This window comes from Indicator indicator, chromosome 10 (genome assembly GCF_027791375.1).
Source record: "Indicator indicator isolate 239-I01 chromosome 10, UM_Iind_1.1, whole genome shotgun sequence".
Taxonomy (NCBI): Eukaryota; Metazoa; Chordata; class Aves; order Piciformes; family Indicatoridae; genus Indicator; species Indicator indicator.
In genome coordinates, this window is record NC_072019.1 from 25,132,752 (window position 1) to 25,145,986 (window position 13,235).

A 13,235-nucleotide genomic window follows, 5' to 3' on the forward strand; every position below is an offset into this window, starting at 1 on the left:
CACCCTGCCCTCCGCGGGCGCGCCTCGTCCTTCTCGTCCCCCCTCGGCACGGACTAGAGGCGGCGGCGTGGGATGCAAGGGGGGTCCTGAGCGGAACTTTGATGCACACTGCTACGGAAGACTTTTTCTTGGAGCTGCTGCTGCTAAAGTCTCAGATCCCGACTGTGAACAGGGTGGGTTGTCTTCTTCCAAGATCTCAGGTCTGAGTGAGTCTCCGGTATACGTGTATATATGTTACCTGTAACATATACAATATAATGTATAGCTATTAATCTATTCTCCTCCTCTCCCCTCCCCCCCCCCCCCCGAAAGTGGCCAAAGTCTTTAATAGGAGTTATTCTATATGTGGAAGCAAAGAAATCTTCTTTCAAGTGGAACTGCAGTTTTGCTGAATAATCACGTGTGAGTTAGGGGCGGGCTCTTGGCAAGGAGATTTTTTACGAGTATTTACTACAAGGTCTACTCCAGAAGATTAACCATCCCAATCCTTCTGTCAGTCTCCGATGCCATGCCTGGTTAAAAAAAAAAAAAAAAAAAATCTCATCTTTTTTCCGATCGTCAGTCACCCTAAAGAATGGCCGAGCCTTCTGGGAACGAGCTGGCGACCGCGGCTGCCAAGGGGGACCTAGTGCAACTTACTAATTTGTTGCAAAAGAATGTAAACGTCAATGCACAAAATGGATTTGGGAGGACTGCGCTGCAGGTTGGTATCCAGAGAGGGAGAAAATATTTCATCACTGGTACCTCCGTGACCCGGGTTTCCAAAAAAGACAACGTTTTAAAAAGGCTGGTGGATGAAATTCGAGTGGTTTTTCAAACTCGTTGGATGCCATATTTTATAACTTTAGTGGCTCCAACTCCCTAAAATGACGTACTTGAAATAAAACTGGTCAAAACCATGATTTCAGTCGGGGATCACCCTCAATGTCAAACGGGCTACGAGTTGGCTAATATTTTGTAACTTTGTGGAGAGGAGGCAAGGAATGAAAGAGCTGAGATGAAAAGAAATCAGCTTAGGTGAGCAGGATTTCAGAGCAGGTCTGTAAACACAAATGTGCTATTCTCTGAGTCCTATAATTTCTCTCTTTTTTCTCTTTTTTCTTTTTTCTTTTTTTTCCTTCTTTATGCAATATGCTCTTAAAGCGTGGCTTGTCTCTGTTCTGGGGTCTGCTGCAGTTGGTACTTTTCCTTTATACGCTGTTTATGAGGAATGACCTTTCTTATTGGGAAGCATGCTGCTGAGAACTGAGGACCTTCGATGTATCATTAAGAGTTAGCCCTGCGAGTGAGGGTGCCAGCTGAATCGCTTGCTTTTTCATTCATATTTAAGGCTTTTACATGCGCTTTTTTAGATCGGCTGGCAGGGCACTGGCTTCAGCTATTTCTTTTCTGATCGTATAGGGTGCTATGTCCTAATTTTTTAAGTGTGTGGCTGTGCAGGCAGGAGTTGGAACTCATCCAACTGCTAACTATTGGAGCTGATGAAAGATTTTGCTTTTAATAATATAAGACAATTACGACAAAAAGGCTAGAACACCTACCAAATAGTGAAAAAAGTGATTTATAAATCTGCGGGGGAAAAAATGTGTGGTTATTTGTACTTAAGGTATAAATAATGAAGTGTGGAAGTGGAGCTAGAGGTCTTTTTAAATTCACACATCAGAAAAATCGTTTGTTAACTCCTCTCTCCCCATCCTCTGAAAACATGATAATTTCTGAAATGGGATTTTTAAACAGTGTAGAGCTTGTGAATGTGCTCAAGATATTTACAGCTTTTTGGCTTAACATTAAAATGTTACAGCTGGCAAACAAACATCTCTTGCTAAAAAAGCAGGAATGACCCTTTTTTTTTTTGACAATTTCGCTAAGGCTGGAGGTCTGTGAGCTCGTCTCTGTTCTGTGAGCACCTAAATGGAGCATTGCAGGGCAGGTCAGGCACTTGCAGCTACTTTGAAGAGAGGGAAAGGATTTAAATTAAAAGCTCACACAAACTAACTTATTTTCTTCAGGAAGCATTTGGCTAGCTAGTTTATCCTCAGAACAAGGGCTGATAAACGATTTGTCCTACAGTAATGTTTTGGGGTTTTGTTTTCTAAAAGCAGCTAACTGTCCGTATCCTGAATGAAGGCAGATTTTGCACAATGACATAGCATCCTGCTACATTAAACACCCAGCCGTGTCCTAACAATGCTTCTTATCACTGCCTAATCATAACTGAATTAATGAACCACAACAAAAATCAAAACAGGAGAATTTGTCGACTTATTTTCAATATGTATCATCCTGAAATATTCTGTGGGTACGTGGCCATGCTCGAAAGAGCTCTCTGTCAGTGCACTCCCCACAACTGAGATAATTTCTCCATAGTCTCTGTCTCAATTAAAACAGAGAGAATGCTCCTATGATAATACTAATTAATTTATATTTTTCTTCTGCATTTATGTTTAATTAAACAACTGCTCAGCTTCTCTTGCTCTGTGCTTTTTATTTCTGATTAAGTGTATCTCTGCAGGCCTCAAATACATGTCCTGCCTTTATGCTCTTCATCAGACTTATTCAATTAATGCTTTCTCCTTCTTTGCCTCCCTCCCCCCCAAGTGAAACTTTGCAAAATAACGGGCATTTGCTGTACAGTTGTACCCACGTCCCAATAACATCACTTTTTATATGATTTTCTCCCCACCCCCACTCCCCACATCTTAACTAAAGCCTCCAGTCCCCAAGCCTGAACACAGAAAACTCCCACTTAAACCAAATACATGTTTTGAATTCACAAATAATACAGCCTGGGCTCTCCAAAAGAGATCAAAATGTCCAGATTTTACTAAAGGGAGAGAGATTACAATGCTCTTGTTTTCTTTCACGTCGCTTACATCTCTACTCACAAGTGAAAGAAATGGCACATGCAAAGCTAGAAGCCTTGGGGCACAGAGAAATCTTTTTCCTTGAATCCTAGCTTCTGTTATCTGCACTTTTGCTCTTGTCTGTAGATATAATATACTGGGCTGCTTTACAACTCCAGCTGTGCAACAATTATTACACCTTGCTCTTCTTAAACAGCCTAATGTACGTTTTTCACCAGGAGAGGCTTTCAGCAAATCCCTTGTAGAAAGTGTACAATATACTAAATCTAGTGCACTGAAATGCTCATTTATGCAGATAATTTTTCTTACCAAGATTTTCAAATCAGTATGTGGATGTTTCTAAGGAAGTAAAAAAGTTGGTGGTTTTTTTTTTTCTAATTGGACACTTGCAATGAGACTGCTTACAAGGGCAGGAAAATATTGCCTGTAGGCTGGAGATTGTACCTTACTATGGTCTTTTTTTGAAAGTCTTTGAGAAAAAAAAAACAAAGAGGAATTTAGGGGAAATCGGTATAAAGTGTTAAGTTCCAAATAAGAGAGATTTGTGGTTTAATCATGATAGTTTTATAATGCAATTGAGAACATTCAAAACTGAGTTTTTTCTCTGAAACAGTGAGAAAATCTAATTATTGCTGTTGTGGGTTTTTTTGGTTTTGTGTTGTTGTTGTTGTTTTTTATAAAAGAATGTTTTTTCACAACAGAATACAGCCACAGTTTACTTATAGTGAAATTATGAAAGTACTATGTAATATACTGGGTTTAGAAGAAAACTTCTGGAACTTTGAAACATTCCTTTTAACTTCTCCTTTTTGGGTGACTTAGTGAAACACAAATATGAGGGGAGAAAATTTTCTTCTAGCATTTATTTTTCTTAGCAGACAGAGCTATGGTACCGTCCAAATATTTGTTTTATGATAATGCACAGACAATGTAAACACCTGAAAGCTTATAAAAACACATTCTACATTTGCTGTTGCTGAGGTAAAATATCTGTTCCTCAGAGACCCTATATTTGATGTTTAACGAGATTAAACAGTAATGCAAAGGTGTCTCAATAGTTAGGTAAATGAAACCAAACCATACTTAATTTTTGTATGTTAAGAAACTGAGATAACCCACATTAAAAAAAAAAAGTTATTATATCCCCATTCTGTGCTGCCTGTTTCAGATATTAATCTCCCTGAGACAGAAAGCTATTACTAGTGAGGTGATAACATCTTGCACAGTTTCACCGAGTTTAGTAAAAAATACATTTAAAAGAAAAAACAAAAAAGCTCTGTTGTATCATTGGATTTACAGCGGGGCTCTTCTGTTTGTTCTAAATGAGGACTGAGCCCTGACAAAAGCCAGAGAGAAGAGGTGAGGCTCTAAAGCCAGTGGAAGCAAACCTCCCGCCCTCCCTGCCCCGGGGCATTCAACTCTTGTCTTTCTTTCACAGGTGATGAAGCTCGGGAACCCCGAAATTGCCAGGAGGTTGCTAATGAGCGGTGCCAACCCCAATCTGAAAGACAGAACTGGCTTCGCTGTAATTCATGATGTAGCCAGAGAGGGTTTTCTGGACACTTTGCAGACTCTGCTGGAGTTTCAGGCCGATGTTAATGTTGAGGATAGTGAGGGCAACCTGCCCCTGCATTTAGCAGCCCGGGAGGGCCATGTGCGGGTGGTGGAATGCCTGCTGGCACACGCGGGGTGCAAGGTGGGCCACCAGAACAAGCGGGGGGCCACTGCCTATGACCTGGCCAAGCTCTACAAGAGATCTGCTGTGGTAAAGCTCTTGGAAGACAGCAGCTTCTTCCCTGGACCTATGGATTGAATCCAGCTTGGATGGGCTCTCCTTTGGACACTGGGGCTTTCAGCCTTCTTTGTTGTTTTGTGGTTGTTGTTGGTTTTTGTTTTGTTTTGTTTTTTCCTTCCCCCCTCCTTTTTAATAACACTTGCTGCAACCTTACTTCTATTATTATTTTTCTTTGAACATCTGATAGTGTAAGTCTCAGATAAATTTTAGAGATGGGCTTTTAGATAATGGAAATGTTTTAAATCCACACTCCCAGCCATTCCTTACACCTACCATTTACACAGTACTCACAGACTCAGCCATGTGTGTGTTGGTCGCTCATACCTAGCTTTCCAGTATCAAGTTTTACAATATATTTTAGGTCATTTGTACTAAGTCATTAATACATATTCACTTGCTTAATGTTGCTGAACTTTTAAGAAAAGAAAGCAGCTTACTGTGATTTCTCCCACCTCTCAATGCAACACACACTTCAGTCAGGCTTAAGAGTTTTATGTCCAATTTTGGATTAAAACAGCCCTTTTTGGGGGGTAACCTGCAACTCCCTGCTCAGGCAGAGCTTGAAGTCAAAGGCAGCTTAGCCTGAGGACAGAAGATGACGCTTAGAGGCTTTGGGAAATAGCTGCATTTTGACACTAACAAAAGCTTGTAGAATAGAAGTAGGTCACTTATTTTCTAAATGCAGATGACACTTTCCTCCTTTGTGTATTTAAACTTTCACCAGGCTGGTTTTGAATTTAGTTACCAGAAACTTGTATAAGTGGTGTTTTCTTGATTGCCAGAGGTTTTATACAGCTCAGTTTAGTAGTTTGTGTTTACTGTGCACGGAACAAAACAATTTTGCTAGTTTCAAAACAAGCAGCAGAGAGCCGTTGTCAGAGGCAAAAGAACACCAAAGCTATGATACAAGTTTTCTGTTCGCATCATAAGCTGAGTGCAGTTTAGAGCTCGTTAAGAAATATTTTCTTTCCACCAACTACTCTGTTTTGTCTGGAAATAAGCTATTTTAATGATAGATGCATCTCACAAAACAGGAATCTGTGAATACAGTGACATTTAGGCAGCATCATGTTTGATATTTGGGCAGTTATGTTATTGCTCGCACCTAAAACAGAATTTAACCATTGAAAATTTTCCTTTAGGGTACAGTCGAGAGTATTCATCAAACTCATTTACCTCTTCAGCTATAACAGGAGCTAACGGCACTCAGCACTACATCAGAAAGAGTTTAGTGTGAAAATCTTCACATGTGTACATGATCTATTCGTTGGGCAGATGGGCTGTTCAAAGTGCTTTATTTTAAATAGTCTACCTTTTAATTTCACAAAATAGAAGGTTTTAAATCAATACAAAACGAACAGCACTGTGTCACAAGAGGAGGGGGTATACATTAATTTGTATCATAACCGTCAAAAACATTTAAAAATTTAGCCCCACAAAATGAGTTACTGCCATTGTCAAGCAAAAAGTAATTTGCTGAAACTGTGTGTCACGTTTATTATATGCTCTGTCACCCTGCTGTGTTTTCTGATTAAAAACCTCTGTGAAATATGAAGGTTTGTGTGCGCTTTTTAAAATAATTTTGTGTTATCGAGTGATCTAGAGATCGTTAATCCAAGCAGCACGGCACACAGGATGCATTACTAGGGAAAAACAAAAAACAAAACCCCACAAACAACTAAAACCCTCCACCACCACCGAAAAAAACCACAACAACAATAAACAAAATACCACCTGTACAAAGCACTAAAATTATCTGAAGTATTAAAACCGAGCAACGTAATCCACAGGTCCCCGAGGTGAAGTGCCCCTAACCGTTCGCTGTTGCTCTCCACCTTCCTTTCCTCAAGTCCTGGTGGATGCTCCAAGCTTTTCCCGTCTCCATACGCAGTGCCCTGCACTCCTCTCACGAAGCAGAAATCTGCGCTTCCACCAGGATTTCTCCCACTCGCTGCCACAGCATAGGCGAGCACCAAAAGGTAATATTCATCAATCTCACTTATTTTTCACCTGTACTTCTAAAAAACCCTTCACCCTAGACCCATTTTGAGCTCCATCAGCGCTTAATTTACACTAAGACGAAGTTTAAGTGGTGGCTTAACAAACCAACTGCTTTTCCGAGAAAAATGCCCCGCCTAGTCAGGAATAGCGGCTTTTATTGCCCTCCAGAAGTTCGCGTTTAAAGCCAGGACGTGTCACACCACGGCCGTGCCCGTAGCCTTAGCGGGTGAGTCACGGGCCGTAGTAAGTCTGGTTTAAAGGTACCTTTTATTTGCTTTTACTGCTGCATTTTCTCCGCAAGCCACCCCGCTTATCAGAAACGATATGATAAATTGAAATTCCTGGTTGGATACTTTGAAAGGGAAGATTAGTCCCTGTTGCCCCAGGAAGTTACCAGTTCCTAGAAAAAAAACTGGGAACCCGGAGACCTAATTCAGTTGGTAGGTTACCTGCACCCCGCAGGGGATGTGAGGTGCTGGGGGGTGCTGGAGGTCAGCTTTCATGCAGAATTTTTGACATTTATTGAACGAGGAGAAAATAATATGAAACAAGTCTCTCCATCTTTACATCGAGAAAGGATTCGGATGTGGATTCAGAAATTACTGTTGTGATTTTTTTTTTCACTATCTCACTGGCAACATCAGAAAGTCCAGTTTTACCAGTTCGCATATTTGTGAAAATGTCGACAATAATAGCGACCCAGAGATGTGAAACTACAGCCAGTGAGATGGAAGGAAATATTTTGGAGAGCTTTTTTTGAGACGTTAGCCAACCGAATAAGTGAGTCTCCTAGGCAGGAGCACAGGAATGGGTCAGTGAACAATACAGTATCGAGATGAGATGTATAAATAGCAACAAAACCAGCAAGCACAGAAAAATGTGAAGAAATAGAGTACAAAATGTAGCTGTACCAGGTTTCATGGTGACCAGGCTACATGAGGATCCAGCTGTGGGGAAAGAGCCCTCTCCCCTATTTCAGTTACACGGATGAGCAAAGCTGTTACACTTGACCTTTGTTTCTAAATCATCCTTGGAACAACGGCGGGGGCTGTTAAATTCCCTCTGAAAGGGTTCCTAAAGAGCTCGTACAAGAAACGAACAAAGCTAAATCTGTGGCAACAGCCCCGTGAGAGAGCGAAAGCCGGTCTGTGGGTGCCGGGGGAGAGAGGGGAGAGAGGTACGGCTAAAACTGGCACATAAAGCTGGCCCTGCGTTTCTATAGGGGAGGGTAAATTAGAACGTGAATTCACCTCTGTCGCCAGTGCAATGAATCTCTGCACGTTTAAGTACACGAAGAGGCTTTCTTGCCAGATTTCACTGTAGGGAAAGGAGCGAAATCAATGCTTTTATTCCATGGTGGGATCAGAAATTAGCTTCGCAGGAAATGTCATTGCATGGTTCACACGCAGAAAGGGTTAAAAAGGCAGAAACCCGCCACTGCTTAGCTTTTAAAAGAAAGAAGAGGGTCTCATTCACAAACATACCTGACAATTCACTGGGCAACCAGAGGCAGCCAAACATGATTACATGTTTATGTACTGACTAAAGTGTTGAAATTCCCTCGAAAAAAGCGAGGGGGGAAAGCTGCTGCATGTATTTATGAGGGCTGTTATAGTGTGTATGGCGGCGTGGGGGACGGAGGGAGTGAGGAAAGAAAGAAAGAAAGAGAAAAAAAAAAAAAAAAAGGAAGGACCAAGAGAAATAAAGAAAGAGAAGAAGATTTCTCACCAAGCCTGCCCCACCACACGTACATTCAAAATGTCGGTGCTCCCGGAGGGCTGTGCCGGGATCCCCGGGGACGAGGGAGGGTCGGGGCCGGCCGAGGTGCGGGACAGGTCGGGCAGCCCCCTGGGACGCAGCCGGGAGAGGGGCCGCCGGGCTGGGGCGCGGGGGGGAGGCCGGCTCCGAAACCGTTAGGTTGTCTGCTACGGTTCCTCTCCCCTTGCTCTTCCTGTCCAAATATTTTTAAATTTACGCGCCTTAAATAACAGTCTGATTTTATTTATTTAGTTTCCTCCGCGGGCTCTGCCGCCTCTTTCGCCCTGATCCTCGCCGGGAGGGGCCCCGAGGCGGCCGCCGGCCCCCGAAGAGCTCCGCGGCCGCCCGCGGAAAGCTCCGCGGCCGCCGCGGCCCGGCAGATGCCGTCCCTCCGCGCCTCCGCCGCTGCGGTTCCTCTCAACTTGCGCTGCGCCTTTATTTTTCCCCTTTCTCTGTTTTTTTCTTTCCCTTTTCCACCGCCCCCCCCCCCCCCTCCTGCCTTTTCTCCCTCCCTCTCCACGTAGCCGCGACTGGACCCTCCTCAGCGTGACCCCGATGCCTCCGCAGCCCTTCAGCCGCAGTAAGTACAGAAAAGGGACCCACATCTTGCCGAGGGAATGTTTATGACACGTTTGTGGCTATGCCCTCTGCAGCTCAGAGCTCTCCTCCCCCACCCCCAGATTTCAGGGACGCAGAAGCATCTTGTCCCAGTGCAGCCCATGCAGAAGACTGGGAACAAAAAAAAAAAAAAAAAAAAAGAAAAAGAAAAGAAGCGGGTTTGTCCCCAGATTCCCTTAAAGGAAGCAAAAAAAAAAAAAAAAAAAAAAGAAGAAAAGAAAAAGGAAGCAAGGTGTCCCTCCCAGCCAGAGCTTTCCACGACCTTCTGTTACATTTGAAAATTACTGGCAGGCAAAAGAGGGGTGAAAAAAAAATCCGTGTTTCTTGGTCTCTGTGTCACAGAGGCGAGGAAATGGTCCTCATATGTAAACTCCACAGCAATTTTGATAGCCAGATGTGCCAAATCCGGCTCTGCAGACCCAAATTACAGAGCCCCCCCATCTAAAACCCCCTCACCTCTGCCATGGCACTGAGTGGTAAGATGGCTTCTTGCATTTTGAAGAAGCAGTAAGTACAAATCAGCAGGGACATTTTACGGTGCTAAAGGTTACTGCTTGTCATTCTGAACTTTTTCCCAGAACACTGGCATTACCTTTCAGCACGATATCAGTTATAATAGTGCGAAGTTCATTTTAAGGACCTACAAGGAAGAAAATTTTCCTATGTTGGGTATCTCAAAATCACATTGACCTTACATTAGTGCTTATCCTAAAAGATAAGTCATATGGGGAAAGCAGGGAATCGGGCAAGGCACCTGCAAAAGCTAAAATAAAACGTCTCTATTTTTAACCTACTGCTAAAATGGCTTCTGAATCCCACAGAACAAGGGACATCAAGGGACTAAAAGACAAAATCTAGAGATTGCTGTCAAAATTCAGTTTGGACCCTGAGTTAATTTCCTCAGCCAAGATGCATTTTCTGCCCTCAATCCAATCAGCATTGCTGAAACTCCAACTGCCAAAAAGGGTAAATTCCCTCTGAAAGAAACTGAATCAGCCAAATGTATAATCAGCTTTTCAGGGAAGTATGAGACCACTGAACCCTGTTTCCAGTTGCATTTCTTTGTTCCTCTGCAACTGCTTTCTGATATTTGTAGAAGTAATTAGGAGGGCCACTGGTATTTATCAGCATTTTAAATTTAAAGGAAAGGGCTTCATTCTGTGAATGAAGCATGGAACATTTTGCTTCACAGTGCAGCCACTAAAAGGTTAAAGATGATTCACAGCTCCTGGTGAAAGTTTTCCTTCAGCAGATAGTGCCTATCAAGGTGGTCTTTTTTTCTCCTGTTACACCTGAAAGCAGGAAACTGGGCAGCATTTATATGGGAGTACAACCCTCCTCACTCCTCAATATTAAGATTATTATCAAACACAATGATATTTTAGTGAACACTTTTACACAGGGAGCTAATGAATGCTTAAAGGAAAAGATTCTAGCACAGACCAAATAAAATGCAGTGCCCTGTAGGAACACTGAGTATTCCAAAGCTTTTCAGGGTTTGACCCTAATGAAACACAAGACCAATCCTGGGTACACATCACATTTATATGCAGAGTATTCTGCAGGCTGGAATAAGGGCTTCTGCCGAAGTTCATTGTAATTTTCTAGTGAGGGAGGATCACATGTTTAGGCCTTAAGTTATTAACGTCTATTCTGATGGAAATAGAGACATTTGGATACACTTTGTCAAAACAAAAAAGAGTACTTTCTGCTTCAGACATGTTACTGCAGGGGTGGTGTACCACCTTTTGACTATCTGCACTTCCAGAGCAGGCACACCAGCATGGGGGTGAATTGATCCATCAGAGACTTTTACTTATATTTAGGAACTGGAGGAGAATGGGCAGAGAATATTTTCAGTCCACACTAGCCAGAGCACCAGCAGGCCTGGAAACCAAGCTGTTAGTTGTAAATACTTCCTCCAGAATGGATTTTTTAAAGTTTTCTGAAAGGAGACTTGCAGTCCACTCTGCTAGAGAAAGAGCTTTATGTCTGGACATTCCATAGTCCATGAGGGTGTGGCTGTAGGTACACCAACAAAGTTGTGTTTAATCTCTCTGGGGGAATTTCATAGAGAATATCTGTGAAAGAGAAAAGTATGTTTGTTTGATGAGCAATGTAACTTTTAATAGTATCACCTCCTTGCACCAGCATGTATGCTCTAAATAGTGTGATGCCCATGGATTTTTCAGAACTAATTTGTTTTAGCTTCTGTAAAATAAGGGCTGCAGACATAAAAGCTGTGCTACACCATGGTACATTCACAGCATGCACAGCCCAGAAACTGCATGGATGTATTGGAGTGAGTAACAATTTCCTTCCTGTATGAACATTTTAATTTATAGAAACATATTGTTTTGTGTAAAGAAGGTAGTATATAATTAACTGTATTCATTTAATCTAATTATAGGCCTCTGAGGCAAAAAGCTGACACTTTTCATTGTGGTGTGTTCAGAGAAGTTAATTGAAAAAACATTGCAGCCACAAGGCATAACATGCCCATCGTATATTTGATACTAATTCTTTTCTCAAAAATGGGATGAATCTGATGCTTGCTAGAGATAAGGATTACTGTTACTCACTTGAGTAAGGCAAAGTCTGGGGAAGCTCGTTATGCAATGCTGCAGAGCACTGCAATATCTCTGCAATTCCAGAGCTAACCACAGACAACTTAATTTGCCAAATTGCGAGATGGTTTTGTAATGTACACAAGCATCTATTGCGAATTAAGGAAAGATTGAACACACTTTTAGCTGGGACGTAGGTCAGAATTTGAAGAGAGTTCTGCTTCAAGAAGGAATAGGTCAATGTATCAGCTCTTAGCTCTGTTTAATCTTTAGGAGGAACCAATTAGTAACAGCAGCCTTACTCCTGGGAGTTGTTAGTAGGGTGTAATTTGTGTTTCCAGGCTATCAGTATGACAAGCAGATTTGCTAATCAACACTTGCAACTCTCAAGTATATAAAAATAAATGTATGTCAGACCATTTGCAGTTTCAGAATAGTTTTTGCTATCACCTGATACATATCAACAACTGAACCTTCTGACAGCAGTGCTACTTTCATTCTCAAAAAGAAAGTAAAGAGCCCAGCTCTGCACAGCTTGCCTTCCAGCTGACAGAGAACATAGCAGACCAAATGTGCTGGTTGTGACCAACTATTTGTCATTTATATTACAGAAATTAGAGTTTGCAAGCTGAATCATGATATTAGATGCATATGTCACCATTTCCCACACTCTCTGGCAGAGTGTGACTCTGGTGTATCTGCAGCTCTGGCAGTACCAGGGAACAGGACATCTCCCACTGTACCTCCAGCTGCTCTACTTCCTGGCTTCTGCTTGAGTGGCCTCCATTTCTCCTCTGCCCATGGGCACACAGAGGCCACTCAGCTCATCCAGCCCTCTCTTCCTGTATCTCCAGGTGGTGTTGCTCCTAGCTGGTGGGAGGAAAAATTGCTTGTCCTGTGATGAACATGCCTAATTCCTGTAATGATGGTGCAAGCCCTCTTAAAGGACAAACACCCACAGTGAAGGGACACCGAGCTAAGAGCAGGGCCTTGCTTTGCCAGTGAGAGGCACTGCTGGCAGCCCTACCTATAATTTAAAAATTACTTACAATATTCTTCAAATGTATTTTGCAGAAATATTTTCTTTACTGTGGTTTAAAAAAAAGGAACATATTGCACTTTAGGCACTTCAAATATTTGTTAATAAAGTCAGAGGAAGCCTGAAAAGTAAACAGATAGTGACATGCGGTCACCTTAACTCTGGAACTCTGGAGCTCTGGCTCAAGATTCAGAATATTTGATAAAGAAGCTCTCTAACAAGAAAAAAACCTGTGGCTATAGATGCTAGGCATACCCTATTCCTATACAATTACAGATAAGTCACAATTTGCATTGATGTCTGGCTCGACTCAAAAAAATATTCTTAAAGTTCAGTTTGCAGTTAGCACTCTATCCCTTGATGCTCTTAACTCATCTTTCTTCTGCCTGGCTTCTGTCTTCTCCTCCTCCTCTGTGCTGGTTTTGGGTAACTGCCAGTTCTTGCTCTTCCACATTTTGTTTATTCATCCCTCCATTCCCTGGCTCCTGCCTTCTTGAACTCTTCACGCTCTGTTTTGATCTCCTAATTTCCTTTCCTTCATCTGCATATCCACCTTCTTATTATTTCTTGACTATTTCCCCTGGCACCTTATC

At 42.2% G+C, this 13,235-nt stretch overlaps 1 protein-coding gene across 1 annotated transcript; it reads left to right on the forward strand.

Annotated features, from left to right (window-relative positions):
- The first annotated feature begins 574 nt into the window (after positions 1-574).
- Positions 575-4,677, forward strand: CDKN2C (cyclin dependent kinase inhibitor 2C). Its single transcript, XM_054384462.1, has 2 exons — positions 575-703; positions 4,303-4,677. Exons 1-2 carry the CDS (start codon positions 575-577, stop codon positions 4,675-4,677), a joined length of 504 nt encoding a protein of 167 aa, XP_054240437.1.
- Positions 4,678-13,235: the final 8,558 nt, after the last annotated feature.